The 19,696-nt window shown below is 46.6% G+C and overlaps 1 protein-coding gene across 1 annotated transcript; it reads left to right on the top strand.

Annotated features, from left to right (window-relative positions):
* The first annotated feature begins 318 nt into the window (after positions 1-318).
* MLH1 (mutL homolog 1) lies at positions 319-18,774 on the top strand. The gene is made up of 19 exons (XM_064169871.1): positions 319-612; positions 1,509-1,599; positions 1,729-1,827; positions 2,953-3,026; positions 3,235-3,307; positions 4,650-4,741; positions 6,016-6,058; positions 6,589-6,677; positions 7,478-7,590; positions 9,030-9,123; positions 10,207-10,360; positions 11,523-11,875; positions 13,272-13,420; positions 14,460-14,568; positions 15,934-15,997; positions 16,780-16,944; positions 17,708-17,800; positions 18,111-18,224; positions 18,431-18,774. The coding sequence occupies exons 1-19, from the start codon at positions 506-508 to the stop codon at positions 18,596-18,598; spliced, it is 2,244 nt and encodes a 747-aa protein (XP_064025941.1). The 5' UTR covers positions 319-505; the 3' UTR covers positions 18,599-18,774.
* The last annotated feature ends 922 nt before the right edge of the window (positions 18,775-19,696 follow it).

Below are 19,696 nucleotides of genomic sequence, written 5' to 3'. Positions count from 1 at the left end.
CCGCCCCCTGCCGCAGCCTCAGCCAATGAGTTTTCTCGGTGACCCCGCGTTCCGCCCCCCCGCCCCTGTGTTTGCGCCTGGCGCGGGAAGGAAGCGCGCTGGTGATTGGCGTCTGCCCTGCCCAATCGGAGAGCTGTCCGCTCGAGGGGGCGGCCGAGCGCCGGCTTGGCGGGAGGGGGCCCTGCGGACTTGGCCTTCGCCTGGCCTCGCTCCGCGTCCCGAAGCGGCTCTTCCCTGCGGGTTCCTGCTCCTCTCCCCGCACCCGCATCGACAGCTCCTTGCGCCTTTCTCTCGGGCTCCCGAAGGGCCCACGGGGGCTCTGCGGCCCCCTCTTCCGGGCTGGCCCGCAGTGTTCCCTTCCGGGTTCCGCCGGCTCCTGGCTCCTGCGTTCCCCGCACGGGAGCGTCCCGGCCGCCTCCGTTACCCTCCGAGCGCCGTTCGCTGCGGCCCCCCGAGCAGCCGCCCCCCGGGTCCGCCCGGCCGGGCTCCCGTCACGGCGCTGAGGATGGCCGGCGTTATCCGGCGGCTGGATGAAGCCGTGGTGAACCGCATCGCTGCCGGCGAGGTCATCCAGAGACCGGCGAACGCCATCAAGGAGATGATAGAGAACTGGTAAAGGCGGGGGCTGCTCCTCCGGGCCCACTGCTGCGGGGCCCTCGGGCACGGGGAGGGCTCCGTGTTGGAGCCAGCCCCATCTAATATCTTAATCGATTAAGGCAGCCTCATCAGGTTTGCAGGCATCACCAGGTTGGATAGGAGTGTTGATCTCTGTGAAGGCAGAGAGGCTGTGCAGAGATCTTTTCATGCTGGATCGATAGGCCGAGGTCAGCGGCATGGGGTTCAACAAGGCCAAGTGCCAGGTCCTGGCTTGGCTTACAACAGCCCCAGGCAGAAGCTTGGGGCCGAGTGGCTGGAGAACTGCCTGGTAGAAAAGAACCTGTGTGAACACAGCCAGCAGCGTGCTCAGGTGGCCAAGAAGGCCAACAGCACCCAGGCCTGTACCAAGAGTAGTGTGGCCAGCAGGAGTGGGAAAGTGATCATGCCCCTGCACTTGGCACTGGTAAGGCTGCCCCTTGAATACTCTGTTCAGGTTTGGGCCACTCACTGTCAGAAGGAAAATGAAGTGCCAGAGCCAAAGAAGGGCAACCAAGCTGGTGAAAGGTCTGCAGCAGAAGTTGTATGAGGAGGAGTGCAGTGAGCTGCATGAGCTCTGTGAAAGCCAGCAGCAGGTATTGGTAATGGGGAGAGAAGGTCTACTCGTTAGCAGGGCACCTTCTTAATTGTTATACTTCTGAAAGTTACTCACAGAGTCGCTGTGGATGGTGATTTGGGATAGTTAGAAGGAAAAGGAAGGAGGCAGTGAAGATTTGTTTGAAACAGAATGAATTCCAGCATGAGCCACGAGTAGAAACGGCTTAGCACTACTGTGCTTTAACTCTTCTCAGAGTCCTGTAGTCCTTTATGTTCCAGAGGTGCTGTTCTCTAGAATGCTTTCTTGGTTTCTGCAGTTTGGATGCCAAATCTACAAGTATCCAGGTGGTAGTTAAAGAAGGTGGTCTGAAGCTCATCCAGGTCCAAGATAACGGCTGTGGTATCAGAGTGAGTAAACAAAGCTGCCAGCTGCATGCCGATGTGCAGCACTACCTTTTAAACTTTGTTTCAGTTTATCAATGTTTCTGACCTTGAAAAGGCTTGAAATGGAGTGTGATTCTTGTCCCTTTCACACAGAAGGAAGATCTGAGCATTGTGTGTGAGAGATTCACCACCAGTAAACTGCAGAAATTTGAAGACCTGTCCAGCATTTCTACGTATGGTTTTAGAGGCGAGGTAAGCTCTTCATCAGGCTCTTGGAACTGTTGTCCTTGTAATCCTCTTGTGGTGGGGTTTGCACACTACTTTATTGCCAGTAATCCTCACAGAAGCTTCATCTTTCTGAGAGTATCACAGGGCTGGAACAGACCTCTGGAGATCTTCCAGCCCAACCCCCCTTCCCGAGGAGGACTGAGAATCGCACAGAGCAGGTCGCACAGGAACACATCCAGACAGGGCTGGAAAGGCTCCAGAGAAGGAGAGTCCACAACCTCTCTGGGCAGCCTGTGCCAGGGCTCCATGGCACTTACAATCAAGAAGTTCTTCCTCATGCTGAGGTGGAACTTTCTGTGCTGCAGTTTCCATCTATTGTCCTTGTCCTATGCCAGGGCACAAGTGAGCAGAGGCTGTCCCTGCCCCTTCCTTCCTCAGCCCCTGCTCTCAGATATTCATAGACATTGATTAAATCCTCACTTAGCCTTCTCCTCTGCCGACTAAGCAGCCCCAGGGCTCTCAACCTTTCCTCATCAGGCAGTGATGCAGTCTCTTCAGCATCCTTGTAGCCCACCATTGGACTCTCAAATAGATCCCTCTTGAACTGGGAAACCCAGAACTGGATGCTGTATTCTAGGTGGGACCTCACCAGGGCAGAGTAGAGGTTAAAGAGAACCTCACTGCTGGACACTCTTCTTAATGCACCCTTGGACACCACTGGCCTTGGCCATTAGGGCACATTGCTGTCCCATGGTTAACTTGTCCACCAGTCCAACATTACCTACAGTCAGGAGAAGAGTTGGGGCAGGGATGAGAACATAATGGCTAAAACCTTCCTTTTGTGTTGCTGTTGTTTGTTTTAAACATGAGAAACTCTGCAACTTTCTTGTAGTTATGTTACATGGTTCTCTGCTTGCATTGTCAGAGGAAATGAAACATGAGAATAGAGCCAAAAAAAGGTCCTGCATAAAAATCAGCATTGCAGGTTCTACAATTTGCTGAAGCTTTCCTGACCTGCAGTTGTTTAGTGAGGGTTTTCTATTAACTGCTTGCAAGTGGTATGTGATAATAGAGTGCTGCTGTTTAAAATGTGGCCACCCCTCAGTGGTCTCCAGGGCAAGCTTTACAAAGCTGCTTTCTCTTTCCTAGGCATTGGCTAGCATCAGCCACGTTGCCCACGTTACAGTAACAACTAAAACAGCTGATGCCAAGTGTGCATACAGGTATGCCACCTCTGATCCCAGTGACTCCTGCTGCATCTGACACTGAACAGATGGATGTGGTTCTCTTTGCTGCGCTCTTGTTAAGGAGGAGGGTGGGCTAAGGAATTCAATGTTTCTGGGGTTAAACCAAAGACAATGCTGGCATTTCTCTTGTCTTAGTTTTAGTTGTCATCTCTCTCTGTCTAGTGACTTTCTGTTTTCCTCCTAGAGCTACTTACAGTGATGGCAAAATTAAAGCTCCTCCGAAACCCTGTGCTGGAAACCAAGGCACTCAGATCACAGTAGGTTTTTGCACCTCTTCCCTCTTGTCCCTTTTCTGTTCTGTGAATTACTGGTGTCACCTTGGAGAATAGTTTCCAAATGCTGTTGGTGTGTAGGTTTGATGGGGTTTTTGTTTGGCTTGATGGGGTTTTTTTGGTCACCAAAGACAGCAAGGTAAGTTTCAGAAGGACTGTTATTTTGTTGTTTCTTCTGAGGATAAGCATAGAGAAGTATTTCATAATCCTTCTGGGCTGCTGAAGGCCTCAGTGGACAGGTAAGGGCTACAGGAAGGTCAGAGCATGGAGGGGTGATCTACATTGTATGAGGCAGAGTGGAAAGATGAAGGCTGGAATAGGATACTGCAGAACTACTGCTTGGTGTTCAGTCATATCTTTCATAGAATCATAGAATGGTTTAGGTTGGAAGGGACCTCAAGGATCATCCAGTTCCAAACCCCCCACCATAGGCAGGGACACCTCCCACTAGAACAGGTTACTCAAGGCCTCATCCAACCTGGCCTTGAACACTTCAGGGAGGGAACATCCAGAACCTCCCTGGGCAACCTGTTCCCTATCTTATTCCAAGATCTGAAGGTGGGTTGGGATGAAGATTGCTGTTAGGATGATGAAGAGCAAAGAGTGTGCATGTGGCAGTGTAGCCTGGCCTAGCAGTCTGCAGCCCCGTGTTTGGCAGAAGCTTCCCATGTCACTGTTTAGATGAGGTAGAAGCTGCACTTGCACTTTCTGCCTTTCCCAGTACAGCTGGAAAGGAATTTGCAGCTTGTTTAAAGAAATGATGAACATGAGCAGTTTAAGCTGCTCTTTTACTGCCATTAACAGCCTTGACTGCAGCAACTCTTGTCCTATTTGTTTGCATTTCATTAAAACGTTCTAATGAAGGAATCCATTGTCATCTGATCTAATTTTGACTGCAAAATGAGCTGTAGAGTTGTTGCTGCTGTTGTTATTGGTGCAGATACTGATGTAGCAAAACACTTGGAAGCATCTATTGCTCTGGAGCTGCACTTTGTTAGGTGAACCTAAGCAGGGAAGGAATTAATTGAATGTTCCTTCAAAAACTGAAGTATAGAATCACAGAATGGTTTAGGTTGGAAAGGACCTCGAAGCTCATCCAGTTCAACCCCCCACCATAGGCAGGGACACCTCCCACTACAACAGGTCACTCAAGGCCTCATCCAGCCTGGCTTTGAACACCTCCAGGGAGGGAGCATCCCCAAGTTCCCTGGGCAAGTACTTTCAGAGAATCTTGTAGTATCTTTTAAGAAAATGGATTTAGCTTAACTCTGTGGTAAGAGAATATATTTTTTTAAAGGATTTTTAATTGTGATCTTTTTCTCTGTAGGTGGAAGATCTCTTTTACAATGTAAATACAAGGAGGAAAGCTTTAAAAAATCCCAGTGAAGAATATGCAAAAATACTAGAAGTTGCTGGCAGGTAAACAGGATTGGGAGACTCCAGTTTGTTATGCTGGGCCCTGGGGTTTTTCAGAGGGACTGGCATGTGTGTGTTTGGTGTCTGTGGGTTGGGGTTTTTTTGCTGGTTTGGGCAGGGGGGTTAACTATCTGTTAGTGTCCTGTGTCAGGCAGCAGTCCAATCTGATATGGAAACTCCAGAGGAGAACCACTGCTTTTACTCTAAGGTTATTATTAGGAGGAATTCCAGTAAGCAAATAGTGATAACAAAGGATTGAACTCTCCATGAACCTGGGCTGAATGGAATCCAAGGAAAAGCTGTGTTGGAGCACTGAGATCTGGCTGACTATGAAAGTGCTGAATGCTGATTTCACACCTAGATTTATTTATCACTTTAGATACCAGAAATTCCCTTTCTCAATCCCTTTGTTGCCTCTTTTGCTGTATGCAGAGGCTCTGCAAGCAGGATTTACACAATTTGCACCAAAATAACAGCTTTACTCCTTTGAGTCAATGCTAAAGCCAGCAAGGGTAGCAAGACTCCAAGGCCAAATGTTAGCCTGCTCCTTCAGCAAGCAACTAAAGAGTCTTTACTGGCCAGGAGCTGAAGGGCCAGATCTCACTGCTCCATGGGACAGGCTGATCTTGAAAGTTTTACTCTGTAACAGGCTTGCAGCTCATTGAAGTTTGTGTTTTGCTTGTTATTGTTTTTTTCATTAGGGTTTTACATATTTTTATTTCATTTTTCTCCTGGTCACAACACTCTAATATCTGCATTAGTACATTTCTCATGCTGCAGGGCTCTACAAAGTGTTCTTTCTCAAGTTAGCAACTTCCCTAGGACTTTAAGTCAAGGTTTCGTAGCTGTCTTGTGTCAAAACTTGGCCCTGGGGTCACAGTCAGATGAACTATTTGAGTAGGGGAAATTCTAAGGGCAAGGCAGCCATTTTTCAGATCCTTCTCCATAGCAGATCAGCCTTGATTTGATCATAGCGGGTGAGTTTTTGCTGCTGTTCTAGTTAAACCCACGCAAGGATGCTGAGCTGGCCAGGTCTGCATGAGCTGACTGGGATTTATGGGAAGTAAGCTAAGGTGATCCCTGTATTTCATATGGCCACAGATCAAGTTATAAAGCATTTTTGTAGCTGTCTAGTCCACAGCAAAGCTTGTCTCAAGTCATTTTACTGTGTGACAGGAAACAGAATTGTCTGCCCCCATTACTAACTGCTTTTCAGTATTTGGGGAAAGGAACTTTTTCTTTCACACACTGCAGTCTTCTGTTTGCTTGGGTTTCAGGTATGCCATCCATAACTCAGGCATCAGCTTCTCAGTTAAAAAGGTACATCAATTCTTCCTAACTTCACCATATGCCTGTTTATCTGTCTGTATGTGTGGGTATGTAGAGGTTCTCCTCCCTCTCTACTCTGCCCTTTGTGAGGCCACATTTGGAATTCTGTCTCCAGTTTTGGGCCCTCAGCTCAAGAAAGACTTCAAGGAACTGCTTGGAAGAGTCCAGTGCAGAGACACAAAGATGATGGGGGAGTGAAACATCTTCCTTGTGAGGACAGGCTGAGGGAGCTGGAGCTCTTTAGCCCAGGGAAGAGGAGCCTGAGGGGTGACCTCATTCATGTTTATAAAGATGGGAACAGCAAGTGTCAAGAGGACAGAGCCAGGCTCTGCTCAGTCGTGTCCAATGGCAGGACAAGGGGCAATGGGTGGAAGCTGAAGCAGAGGAGGTTTTGCTGAGCACAAATAAGGATACAAAATGTTATCATGATGATATGCTCCACTCTTCTGCATTACAAATGTTAATTCTAAAACTTCAGGCAGAACTGGGAACTGAGCAATGCTCTTTTCTGATCTCTTCAGCAAGGTGACACTGTCTCAGACGTTAGGACCTTGTCAAACGCCTCAACAGTGGACAACATCAGGTCCATCTTTGGGAATGCTGTTAGCAGGTTTGCTGATGTCCAGCTTTCTTTTCACATGAAGTTACCCAGTGACTCTCCCTCCCCTTTCTCTTTGAAAGAAGATGGGCTGGGCTAACTCTTTCTTCCTGCTTCCTTCAAGGTGAATTACAGAGGGAGTGCTGAAATAATCGGAGCTCTCCCTCCTCTTGCAGAACTTGTGACCTTTTTCAGTGTATCAAAGGGAAGAGGGAAGCTGCACAAGCAGACAATGGAAGGAATTGTTCTTCCCTCTGCTGACAGTTCTGAAGTCTCCTTGTCTATCACTGTGGGTGACTTAAAAGAATGAAATGCCCAGCAGAATTATCAGTGGATGTTAACATCATAATGGATAGTGTGATAAGGAATTAAAGACACAGTGGAACTGTAACTAGTTTACAGCTGAACTTAGAGGAAAGAATACAGTTGAGGCTAAATAATGTCTATGGCTCAGCAATGTTTGAACTCTCAAGTCACTCTGATGTGATATTTAGGCTTGAGGTGAGGAGGAAGTTCTTCACTGAGAGAGTCATTGGACACTGGAATGGGCTGCCCGGGGAGGTGGTGGAGTCGCCGTCCCTGGGGCACTTTAAGGCAAGGTTGGACGTGGCACTTGGTGCCATGGTCTAGCCTTGAGCTCTGTGGTAAAGGGTTGGACTTGATGATCTATGAGGTCTCTTCCAACCCTGATGATACTGTGATACTGTGATATAAGTAGATTATAGAGCAGTATATTGCTGCTTGTGGGTGCTCTTTGAAATCTGCATCAACAGAACAATGAGCTGGTTTTGTTTCTGTGATCTTGTCAACAGAGAATTGATAGAAGTGGGCTGTGAGGATGCAGGCCTGGCCTTTAAAATGAAAGGCTACATCAGCAATGCAAACTACTCTATGAAGAAATGTGTATTTTTACTCTTCATAAACCGTAAGTTTACATGAACAAAGCCAAAGACCAGCAGCATTTTGTACAGGAAGAGTAACTGGAACAAAGCTTCCTGAAGAAATGCTTGAGTGTTCCTTAAAGACTTTGAAGAATTAGAGAATCACAGAATGGTCTGGGTTGGAAGGGACCTCCAAAGTTCATCCAGTCCAACCTCCTCTGCAGTCACCAGGGACATCCTCAACTAGATCAGGTTGCCTAAAGCCCTGTTGAGCTTCACCTGGAATATCTCCAGGGAAGGAGTCTCAAACACCTCCCTGAGCAACCTGCTCCAGTGTTCCATTTACCCTCGTGGTAAAGAACTTGCTCCTAACATCCAATCTAAATGTGTTCTGTAGTCTGAAGTCGTTGCCCCTTGTCCTGTCACTGCAGGCCTTTGTAAATAGTCCCTCTGCAGCCTTCTTGTAGCCCCCTTCAGCTAGTGGCAGGCTGTTATTAGGTCTCCCTGAAGCCTTCTCCAGGCTGAACAACCCCAACTCTCTCAGCCTGTCTTTGTAGCAGAGCTGCTCCAACCCTCTGATCATTTTTATGGCCTTCTGGACCTGCTCCATCAGCTCTGTGTCCTTCCTGTATTGAGGGCTCCAGACCTGGCTGCAGTACTCCACTGTAATGTGTGCCTTGCTTTGCACTCAGCTAAGACTGGGCCCACAGGAAAGTTGAGCTTGGGGAGTACCAAGGTTACAACTGTGTCCTGCCAACTGAAGACAGGAGGGCAGTCTGTTCTGCAGCAGCATTGGCAGGAGGCAGAACAAACCCTGACTGTATGAAGTGCAAAGGGAGTCTGGATGATCTCTGACGTCTCTTCCAAGCAGATCTATTCTGTGATTATTTCAGTATTTGTGGGAAAAAATAGTTCTAAATATAAAATATACTTGGAAGATGCTGCCTGTTCCTGGGTTTATGTGAGGGCTAAGACATGCTGCCTGTTCCTGGGTTTATGTGAGGGCTAAGACATGCTGCCTGTTCCTGGGTTTATGTGAGGGCTAAGACATGCTGCCTGTTCCTGGGTTTATGTGAGGGCTAAGACATGCTGCCTGTTCCTGGGTTTATGTGAGGGCTAAGACATGCTGCCTATTCCTGGGTTTATGTGAGGGCTAAGACATGCTGCCTATTCCTGGGTTTATGTGAGGGCTAAGACATGCTGCCTGTTCCTGGGTTTATGTGAGGGCTAAGACATGCTGCCTATTCCTGGGTTTATGTGAGGGCTAAGACATGCTGCCTGTTCCTGGGTTTATGTGAGGGCTAAGACATGCTGCCTGTTCCTGGGTTTATGTGAGGGCTAAGACTGGGGCCGGGGGAAAGGTACAACAGATAGCACTTTGAAGATGGAAAGCATGAAGAAGTTGATGTGCAGCAGCAGCTGGGCACTGTGCAGTGTATTTGAGCAGGGCTCTGTGGAAACAGCTTCCTGTTGTGTGTTTCAGATCGACTGGTAGAGTCAGCTGCTCTGCGCAAAGCTGTAGAAACTGTGTATGCTGCTTACCTGCCCAAAGGCACCCATCCCTTCCTATACTTAAGGTAAAGTAGCAGGAAGGAGTAGCCTTTTAGTGTACTGTCTTGTAGGATACACCTAGGGGTGGGAAGGTTTAAAAAGGACATTTGTGTTCCTGATAGAAGTGCTGAGCGTACTTAACTGCCAGACAGGCACAAGCCACTGTGCATCTTTAACCTTCCACAAGCCAATCACATTACAGAAATAGGCCTTCTTTTCAGAATCAGTGCCTTTCATTTCAACTTTGATGGCCTGGATGTGTTTCACTTCAGGAAGATTACACTAGGAATACAGTAGCACATTCAAGAGCAAGCAGATTGAGTGCTGCAAACTTGCTCTTCCTTCCTGGGGTTGATATTTGCATCATTATTTGTGACTGTTGCTGTTTTTTCTGGGTATTCAAGCTAGATGTTACGAAGTTCTTTCCAGTGAGGGTGGTGAGACACTGGCATAGTTTGCCCAGGGAGGTTGTGGATGACAGAAGCACAGAATGTGATCTTTGATCACATTCTGTGCTTCTGTCACCCACAACCTCCCTGGAGGTGTTGTGTTCAAGGCCAGGTTGGATGAGGCCTTGAGCAACCTGTTCTAGTGGGAGGTGTCCCTGCCTATGACAGGGTGTTGGAACTGGATGATCTTTGCCATCCCTTCCAACCTAAACCATCCTATGATTCTAATGGAAAACTTGGCTTTGGAATTGCTGAGTGATTGAGGATTACATTCAGCAGTGAAAGTTACTGCCACCCAGTGCTCTCCAACAAAAAAGTCCTTGCACTGCAGCACTGAACTGCTGCTAAAGGTCAGGCCATCAGCCATTAACTCAGGAGACAATGCAATAAAAGACTGGTCTTAAGTCTGCTTTGTAGAGGCTGGCTTAAGCTTACCTATTTAAGCTGATTTAGGTGAGTTTAGAGTTCTTTACAGCAATTATTTCTTAATATGCCAAATCAGTCTGACTGTAGTGTAGCTTGAGAACGCTCAGGACCATTTTGCCTTCTTTGCATGGAGCAATGGTCCCAAGCCTGTCAAGTTTTCTCCTGAGCCCATTTGTGTGCTCTTTGCCAGCCATGGGAAATGTTAGGTTCACTTCTTTTAAAAATGTTTTACAGCCTGGAAATAGCTCCTCAGAATGTAGATGTGAATGTGCATCCCACAAAGCATGAGGTCCATTTCCTGCATGAAGACAGTATTCTAGAGCATGTGCAGCAGCATGTGGAGAGCAAGCTACTGGGCTCCAATTCTTCAAGGATGTACTTCACCCAGGTGAGAACATCTCAAATGATCACAGCTCTGGGTTATTTGAAGTGTTGCTTGCTCTGTCCCACTCAGAATCATAGAATCATACAATGGTTTAGGTTGGAAGGGACCTCAAAGATCATCTAGATCCAACTCCTTGCCACGGGCAGGGACACCTCCCTCTAGAACAGGTCACTCAAGGCCTCATCCAACCTGGCCTGGAACACCTCCAGGGAGGGAGTACTTGTACTGATTTAACAGTCAGCAGCGTGGTGCTGCTGAGATCTTTGCTGTGTTCCAGGGATGAAATTGCTTTAATATTTTCACATTAACAAGGTGACAGAGAGAGAGAAAAATCTCACTTCAAATGCCTTTCTGTCAACTATTTGCTCAGTCTTTGTGATTTTACAAGCCTTCACATGTGGTGATTTTTCATTTTTACTTCATTTTTCCCCTGGTCTATGTCAAAGATGTGACTGAGGAAACTGCATTTGACACTGAGATGTCAAACACACATCTCAGTGAATCTGACAATGATTTGGGATTAATCTACCCAGCAAAAAAAAACCCAAAAAAATCAAAAAGAGATTTCCTAATCTCTACTCTCTTTAGAGTTTAGTGTAAGAATTATAACCAGAACCTATTAAAACAAAAAAAAAACCCAAATCTGTGAGTTGTTCTTTTTTTCTTTCTACATTAAAGATTTTGCCTGTGAGACAAAGGAATGCCAGTTAATGAATCATAGAATCACAGAATGGTCAGGGCTGGGAAGGACTTCAAGGATCATGTAGTTCCAATCCCCTGCCATGGGCAGGGACACCTCACGTTAGATCAGGGTGCTCAGAGCCTGGCCTTAAAGACTTCCAGGCGTGAGGCTTCCACCACCTCCCTGGGCAATGTGTTCCAGGGTCTCACCACCCTCATGGTGAAAAACTTCTTCCTAACATCCAATCTCAATCTACCCACTTCTAGTTTTGCTCCACATGACCTCATTAACTGCCAAGATAATGATGTTCATGCTGTGTGGATAGCAGGTGCAAAGCAGTGGCCTAAGCAGCTGACAGTGTGTTTGTGGGGTCTGAAAGTTACCTGCCTCCGAGGAGAACTGTGGGAAGTGTGGCTGAGCTTTGTGGGCTTTTTTCTTGTCTTGCTGAATGTCTTCTCTTTGCTTCCCCATATTTGAATGAAGACATTGCTTCCAGGAGCAGACTGCTTTTCCAGTGAGGCAGTAAAATCAGTAGGAAGCTCCTCTGCTGGCACCAGAGGAGCTGGCGATAAAGTTTACGCGCATCAGATGGTCCGCACCGATTCCCGAGAGCAGAAACTGGATGCTTTCCTTCAGCCAGCAAACAACCTCCTAAGTACAGCTCCCATGGAAGCTACAACAGAAGTTACTGCAGGTTCTCCAAAGGCTGTGCTCAGGCCACAGGATGCTGAAAGGGGAAGTGTCAGTGAGCTGGTCGAGACGGCTGATGTGCAGGGGGACACAGCGATGCCTGCGGTGCCAAGTGAGAGCGGGCGCGCTTCTCCCGTGCCTCCTCGGTAAGCTGCACCTTTCCTGAGCCATGCAAGGCTACCTCATAGAATCAACCAGGTTGGAAGAGACCTCCAAGATCATCCAGTCCAACCTAGCACCCAGCCCTAACCAATCAACTAGACCATGGCACTAAGTGCCTCATCCAGTCTTTTCTTGAAGACCCCCAGGGACAGTGCCTCCACCACCTCCCTGGGCAGCCCATTCCAATGCCAATCACTCTCTCTGTGAAGAACTTCTTCCTAATATCCAGCCTATACCTACCCTGGCACACCTTTTGTGGCATGGCCCTGAAAATGGACATATTTCTGACCTCTTTGGACTCCTGCTTTTTCAGAAGGAATTTTTTTCCTAGAATAACTTTCCATGGCATTTTAATGAGAAATTAAACTTCACATCTCTGAGCTGTGGCTTACATCCCTGGGGATAAGTTTTGTAAGTGGAGTGGGATTTCTGTGCGTGCTGAAAGGGAGGAAGCAGTAGAGATATAGACTGAAAAGTTAATGTCACTCTTTGGAGACCCTCCTTTTGTGGGGGGAGATAGGAGTCACATCATCCAATTTTACAGACATTACCCTAGTCAAAGGTAAAAGTGCTGTAATGTTTTTGAGCTCCTGCAGGAGCTGTCAAGAGGCCAAAAGTCTTGGCAGAAGGAATCTGTTCCTCCTGCTGTCCTCACACTAGTACAGAAAAACTATCATGAAAAAAATCATTGGAAGTATCAACACTTTTTGCTATGTCCTATAGAGCCCAACTTTCTTGGTGTTTGTACAGGACATATATGATCTGATTGGTATTGGAGTCATGGATTTTCTGTGAATTACCTTTTTCCTAACAAATTATGCCTTAGGAATAAAGTCTGTCTTTATTTATAGCTCTGGGAAAGTTTCTGCGCTTCCTGTGCTAATACAGAGCACAAGAACTGAGCAGCCAACCTGTTGGCCTGTTTTGCCTATTTAATAGAATCATAGCTTAGGTTGGAAGTCAGAAATCATCTACTCCAACCTCCCTGCCATGGGCCTCTCAGCTAAACTCAGCTATTCAAGGCCTCATCCCACCTGGCCTTGAACACCCCCACGGAGGAGGCAATCACAGTCTCCCTGGGCAGCTTATTCCAGAGTCTCACCACCCTCCTGCTGAAGAACTTCCTAAGATCCAAACTAAACCTACTCTCCCTCAGCTTCAAACTATTCCTCCTTGTTGTGCTACTAGACACCCTTAGGAAAAGTCCCTCTGCAGCCCTCCTGTAGGATCCCTTCAGCTACTGGAAAGCAGCTCTAAGATCCCCCCCACTAAGGTTCATGCTGAACAATCCCAGCTCCTTCAGCCTATCCTCACAACAGAGCTGTCCAAGCCCTTTGATCATCTTTGTGATCTGAACACTCTTTTGTTTTGGCACTGTAGAAAGAGACCACGGGAAGATGAGGACATAGAAATGGAGCAAGAAGACAGCAGAAAGGACATGACTGCTGCCTGCACCCCTAGAAGGAGAATTATCAACTTGACCAGCGTATTGACTCTCCAGGAGGAAATCAGTAACCAAGCACATGCAAGTAAGAGAGCCTTTTGCTTCTGAAGGTTATTGTTATCCTACCAACTTAAATAACATTGTTTCAGCTGCTGAACAAAAACATTAAGGAGGTGGCCCAGGCAGCTCGGCCTGCTGCTTAAGCAAGCTTGTATCAAAACTGTCTGTTAGACATCCAAGGACACAGCTTGATCAGGCAGCTGCCTCCACTGAGCCACCCTGGAGGGCTGTTTTGCCATGTACCTTGTTAGCTAATGAGACATTTTATGCATTCTGGTATTTTTACAAACCTTAAGTTGCATCATAACTCGCAGCACTGTAAAATGAAGAGTTTGAAAAGCTAAATTATTTTGTATTTTTCAAACAGAAATGCCTGCTGTGACACAGTCATGACCAAAACTGTGCTTAACCCTATGCTTGTGAAGTAGACTGGGACAGGCTTGGTTAATAGTTTCTATTTACTCCTTTTGCTTTTTGTTTTCATCTGTCCCACTTACAGAAAATGATGAGGGTGGTGAAATGTTCTCTCTTCTGCTGAGAGTTTCCCATTCTTTCTAGGGTTGTTTCCCTCTTAACTCTTTAGTTGCCATTAGACTCAAACTGAGCTTCAAATTAGAGAAGAGCAGATTTACATTGGATGTTAGGAACAAGTTCTTTACTGTGAGGGTGGTGGAACACTGGAATGGGTTGCTCAGGGAGGTGGTTGAGGCCTCATCCCTGGAGACATTCATAGTGAGGCTCAACAGGACTCTGGGCAACCTATTTGAGGATGTCCCTGCTGACTGCATGGAGATTGGACTAGGTGGCCTTTGGAGGTGCCTTCCAACCCTGACCATTCTAAGATTACATAAGCTATTGTCACTTAGGCTTTAATAGAGAACTATTTGTGCATGCACACAAAGGAGCAGTACTGCAAAACCTTCTTGCTGTAAGAAGCACCAGTAGTGACTGAAGAGGAGTCTGAGCCTTTCAGAAGACACAAACCAATCAAATTAATTAGGAAGGGGTTGCAAAGACTAAAGTGTATCCTTTTGTTTCTTCCCTATCCCCTTCAATTGTTTCAGGTCTTCAGGAGATGCTACATGACCACTCATTTGTTGGCTGTGTCAGTCCTCAGTGGGCGCTGGCCCAGTATCAGACAAAACTCTATCTTCTCAACACAACAAAACTCAGGTAAAGCAGCTTGCTGGTGGTTGAAATAAGTACCAGTTACCAAGCTAAGCAGAAGAAGGAAGGAAATGACAGGAAAAGCAACACTGTTACTGTGTTCTTGTTGTCTACCTGAAAGTCACAAAGCTAAAAAATAACTGGTTCAATGCAGTGGAAGAAGTTGCAGTGAATCAGTAGCTACTGTAATGTGTGCTCACAGGCCAAGGAAAGGGGAAGAAGTTTCATTTGTTTCATGATCATCTACACTATGCTGCATAAAGATGAACAAGCAAAAGCTTCCAAAACTTTATGTAAAATGCTGTGTCCAGTTGGGTTAAGAGAAATTTGCCCAGGTGGCCAAGAGAGCCAATGGCATCCTGGCCTGGATCAGGAACGGTGTGGCCAGCAGGATAAGGGAGATTATTCTGCCCTTGGACTTAGCACTGGTCAGGCCACACCTTGAGTATTGTGTCCAGTTCTGGGCCCCTCAATTCAAGAGAGATGTTGAGGTGCTGGAAGGTGTCCACAGGAGGGCGCCAAAGCTGGGGAGGAGCCTGGAGCACAGCCCTGTGAGGAGAGGCTGAGGGAGCTGGGGGTGTGCAGCCTGCAGCAGAGGAGGCTTAGGGCAGAGCTCATTGCTCTCTACAACTACCTGAAGGGAGGTTGTAGCCAGGTGGGGTTGGGCTCTTCTGCCAGGCAACCAGCAACAGAACAAGGGGACAGAGTCTGAAGTTGTGCCAGGGCAGGTCTAGGCTGGATGTTGAGAGGAAGCTGTTGGCAGAGAGAGTGATTGGCATTGGAATGGGCTGCCCAGGGAGGTGGTGGAGTCGCCGTGCCTGGAGGTGTGCAAAAAAAGCCTGGCTGGGACACTTAGTGCCATTGGTTAGTTCATTGGCTAGGGCTGGGTGCTAGGTTGGACTGGATGATCTTGGAGGTCTCTTCCAACCTGGCTGATTCTATGAAACTGCAGGAGATGATCTGAACCCAAAGTTTGTATGGTTGCATATTCAGCCTTACCCAGACAGCTCCCTCAGTTTTGTAACAAGATCATGCAATTCAGCTAGACTGGGATATCAGTTTCTAAGCTCCTGTGCATCTTCTGCAGTGAAGATGTTGAAATATAAAGCATCTGGGAATAAAGTGATGGTGCATGCATGCTGCAGTCTGCAACATTTCTGCACCAGTGTGGCTGGTGGTGTCAGAAACCAGATTTGATTGTAAGCAGCTAGATAGTGTGTGTGAATCTCAAACTGCTCAGTTAGAGTAAGACCTTAGCACAAATGTGGATGTTGATCGGATGTTTCCAAGAGGACACTTTCCTCTCTTATTTATGGTGACTTAGTGATGTGTGGCCTTGCCTATAGAGCTAACTTTTGTACTTCAATTTAGCCAGGAACTCTTCTACCAAATACTTATTTATGACTTTGCAAACTTTGGAGTCTTAAGGCTGTCTGTAAGTATCATTTTACACTCTACCCCACCTCTATCCTTTGTATTTATGCCAATCCTGTCCTTTCAGACTAAAGGGCTGGTTTTTGGCTGCTACAACAATGGTTTTGTTGTTTTCTTTTGCAGCAAGGGCAGAATGTAGAGAACTCAGTAACTTTGTAGCCAAGTTGTCATCCTGACTGCCTGCTGTTAGCATGGGTTTGAGATATTCACTGAGGTTTGGGGTTTGTGCTAGTTTGAGGCTAGCTAGGGTATTTTAGTGAGAGAAATTAGATGCTAGGCTGTGAAAAGCAAACAGTGGTGATGTCTGCTGCACTTATAGGCTTGCTGAGATGTATAAAAGCAAGAACATAAGCATAGATAAGACAGTTGTCAGTGTAGGTTTCTGAGTGCCTGTACTTTTCTCCCTGGCCTGCTTTCTGTGTAACTAATCCTGCTTTCTAACTCCCCTGGCTGATCCCCCAAACTCACTTTGCATGTAAGGCAGAGTCTGAGATAAGGTAGAGGGGAGCAAAGAAGGTGGAAGGGTGGTTGAGAGCCCCTCCTGGGGACTCGGGTTTCTGGGAGGGCTGCTGTGTTTCTGTATTAACTTGTATATTTCTGTCTGGAGCTGTAGATACTGTAGCAGCAAGAAACCTGATACTTTTTAGAGTGGTTATGACAAGCAGAACTGTTTACAGGCCAGAGATGACACATTACACTGAGTTTATAGAAGGAAGAAGAAGCTGTTGGTTTCCAGTAGAGCACATTGATCATTAACAACAGTTTTGCCTCCTCCATTTTTAGGAGCCTGCCCCTTTATACGAGCTTTCAATGCTCGCTTTAGAGGATCCTGAAAGTGGCTGGACAGAAGAAGATGGCCCAAAAGAAGGACTTGCTGAGTACATTGTGGAGTTTCTGAAGAAGAAGACTGAAATGTTGAAAGATTATTTTTCTCTTGAAATTGATGAGGTGACTGCTGCTGCCCTTTGTAACAGGAGCCAAATGGTGGCCTGGGCTGGGTTACATTTACAGTTGGACTCACTGATTTTCAGAGGTCTTTTCCAAGCTAAATGTTCCTACATTTTGGTAACACAACTGCAGTGGTTTGCTTGCAGTGCTTACAGCCACTAAGAAGTAGCTCCAGCAAGACTGAGCTGGCTTACCCCTCCCACTGAAAATGCTCAGGACTTGTGCTGCTTTCAGAAGGGTGCCACACAGAGCAGTTCCTGCATAGCTACCAAATCAAGCAGTCATTGCTTCAATAACTAGAATGCAGGCCTTTTACCCACCAAGGTGTGCAGCTTAGCCAGTTCTCCAGCCAGGCAGGGAGGCCTTACAGCATCACCATCTCTGTGTGTGGCCTAATGCATCCCCTATACAGAAATGAACAGCTTTATCAAGGGTCACGGAACCCAAACACTTCACTTGGATGTGCCCCCAGAAGCAGGATCTATGTAGTCAGCAGTAGTCTGTCTAGAGGTAGAAGAGAAAGCTAAATTCAGTCTTCCTAAGCAGAGTAGCTTAAAGCCAGGTCTTGTGAAGTTCACCACCACCACTAGCCCTCTTCCTGCAATGCCTGCCTGGCATCAGGCTTCAATCACTTGTAACTTCAAATAGCCCTAACCTCTCTAAGCTTGGCAAGAGTCAGTCTTGCAGCAGGTCAGCTCTGGTGCACTTTCTGTAAGAATGAGCACTTTTGTTTTTTAACTGAAGCAGCAATGTTGCCTTGCAGGAAGGAAACCTTATTGGGTTGCCACTTCTGATAGAAAACTATGTTCCACCACTGGAAGGCCTGCCTATGTTCATCCTTCGCTTGGCCACAGAGGTATCTCTCTTCATCATTTCACTCAACCACTCACTCCTTTTTCTATGGAGGAAGGAATGAATTCAATCAAATTAATTCATCAGAAACTGCAAAGGCAAGGCTGGAGTTGGTTAAATATACTTTCATGTGCTCCAGCCACTTCTGTTCTAGTTATCGATCAGTTGTGCTTTGCTTCCAAGTTCTACTTTTAGTATCTTGTACTGATAAAGAAAAAGGCAAAGACATTTCCATGGTTTTTTTCCCATAATAATCTTTCTGTATCAATCTGTGACTGCTGTCCTACTAAATTTACTTTTTTTTCTTGTTACAGGTAAACTGGGATGAAGAAAAGGAGTGTTTTGAAAGCCTGAGCAAAGAATTAGCTATGTTCTACTCTATTAGAAAGCAATATATAATAGATGAGGCCAACCCCACAAGCTCTCAGGTATGAGGGGATGTCACTAACCAGATGTATGAACAAACAACCAACACCCAGGCAACTTCTGTTTCAATGACAGGTTTCCAGCCTCAGCTCTACTGCCAGTGAAGTCAATCAAGTGGCAGTATGGCTTGAGTTTTCTGAAGTATTCTACTTCTTGTCCTTTACTACAAGAGAGTTTCAGTGTGTCCTTTTTCTCCCCTGCATTTCAGAATGAAGAGGCTGACTCTGGTTCAACAACATGGAAATGGACTGTGGAACATGTGCTTTACAAAGCTTTTAGGACTTACCTTTTACCTCCTAAGCACTTTGCAGAGGATGGCAACATTTTGCAGCTTGCTAACCTGCCTGACCTGTATAAAGTCTTTGAGAGGTGTTAACCAAGTAGTTCCTGCAGACTGGAGCACAGCAAAAGACCATTCACTGACTGAAGGATAAAGCTGCAGTCCTGAAGGAGCAAGAAGGAGAAAAGGGACTTTTAGCATCACACTAACAAGAGAGCAAGTGATCTATTTTTCTTGGTTTGACCAAAAAATAAAAAGAATTGTTTGATCTATGTCTGAACCCAACTGAAGTTCCTAAAATAAAGTCTCCACTGCTGCTTTGAGTTTCACTATCAAGCAATAAGCTAACACCACACAAGTTCTACTGAAGAATATTAACTGGATTCATTGCAAAAAGAGACAGAGCTTTAACTCAGTTGAAAAGTGAGTGCTTTAACTCAGTGCTTTCAAGCAGCAAGCTAACTCCTTTTGTTTCAAGAAGTACTGTGTGACAGCAGCTGCAGTGTGGAAGTACAGAAAAGATCTGTTGCTGCAGGAGCTAAGTCTTGCAGTAGTTCAGATTCTTTGCTGAAGTGGGGCAAGTCTCTTCCCTTCTAATCAAGGAGTCTGAAAATGAAGCCAGATATCCTCTGACATAGCAAATACACACACACTGTTTGAACTTAGCCTTTAAAATAGAGGGAGAGAAGAGCTGCTAGAAAACACAGCCCCACAAGGAGAGGCTGAGGGAGCTGGGGGGGTGCAGCATGGAGAAGAGGAGGCTGAGGGCAGACCTCATTGCTGTCTGCAACTACCTGAAGGGAGGCTGTAGGCTGTGCAGTTGGTCTCTTCTGCCAGGAACCAGTGACAGAACAAGGGGACACAGCCTCAAGCTACACCAGGGAAGGTTTAGGCTGGATGGCAAGAAGAGTGATTGGCACTGGATTGGGCTGCCTGGGGAGGTGGTAGAGAGTCATAGAATCAAGCAGGTTGGAAGAGACCTCCAAGATCATCCAGTCCAGCCTAGCACCCAGCCCTATCCAGTCAACTAGACCAAGTCACCATCTCTGGAGGTGTTTAAAAGCAGACTGGATGAGGCACTTGGTGCCATGGGTTAGTTAATTAGAGGTCTTAGGTTGGACTCGATCTCAGAGGTCTTTTCCAGCCTGGTTAATTCTGTGATTCTGTGCCAACTGGAATCCTGATTACCCCACA

Source organism: Pogoniulus pusillus, chromosome 32, assembly GCF_015220805.1.
Source record: "Pogoniulus pusillus isolate bPogPus1 chromosome 32, bPogPus1.pri, whole genome shotgun sequence".
Classification (NCBI taxonomy): Eukaryota; Metazoa; Chordata; class Aves; order Piciformes; family Lybiidae; genus Pogoniulus; species Pogoniulus pusillus.
The sequence above is the reverse complement of the archived record's forward strand: the minus strand, read 5'-3'. Positions and strand labels throughout refer to the sequence as shown.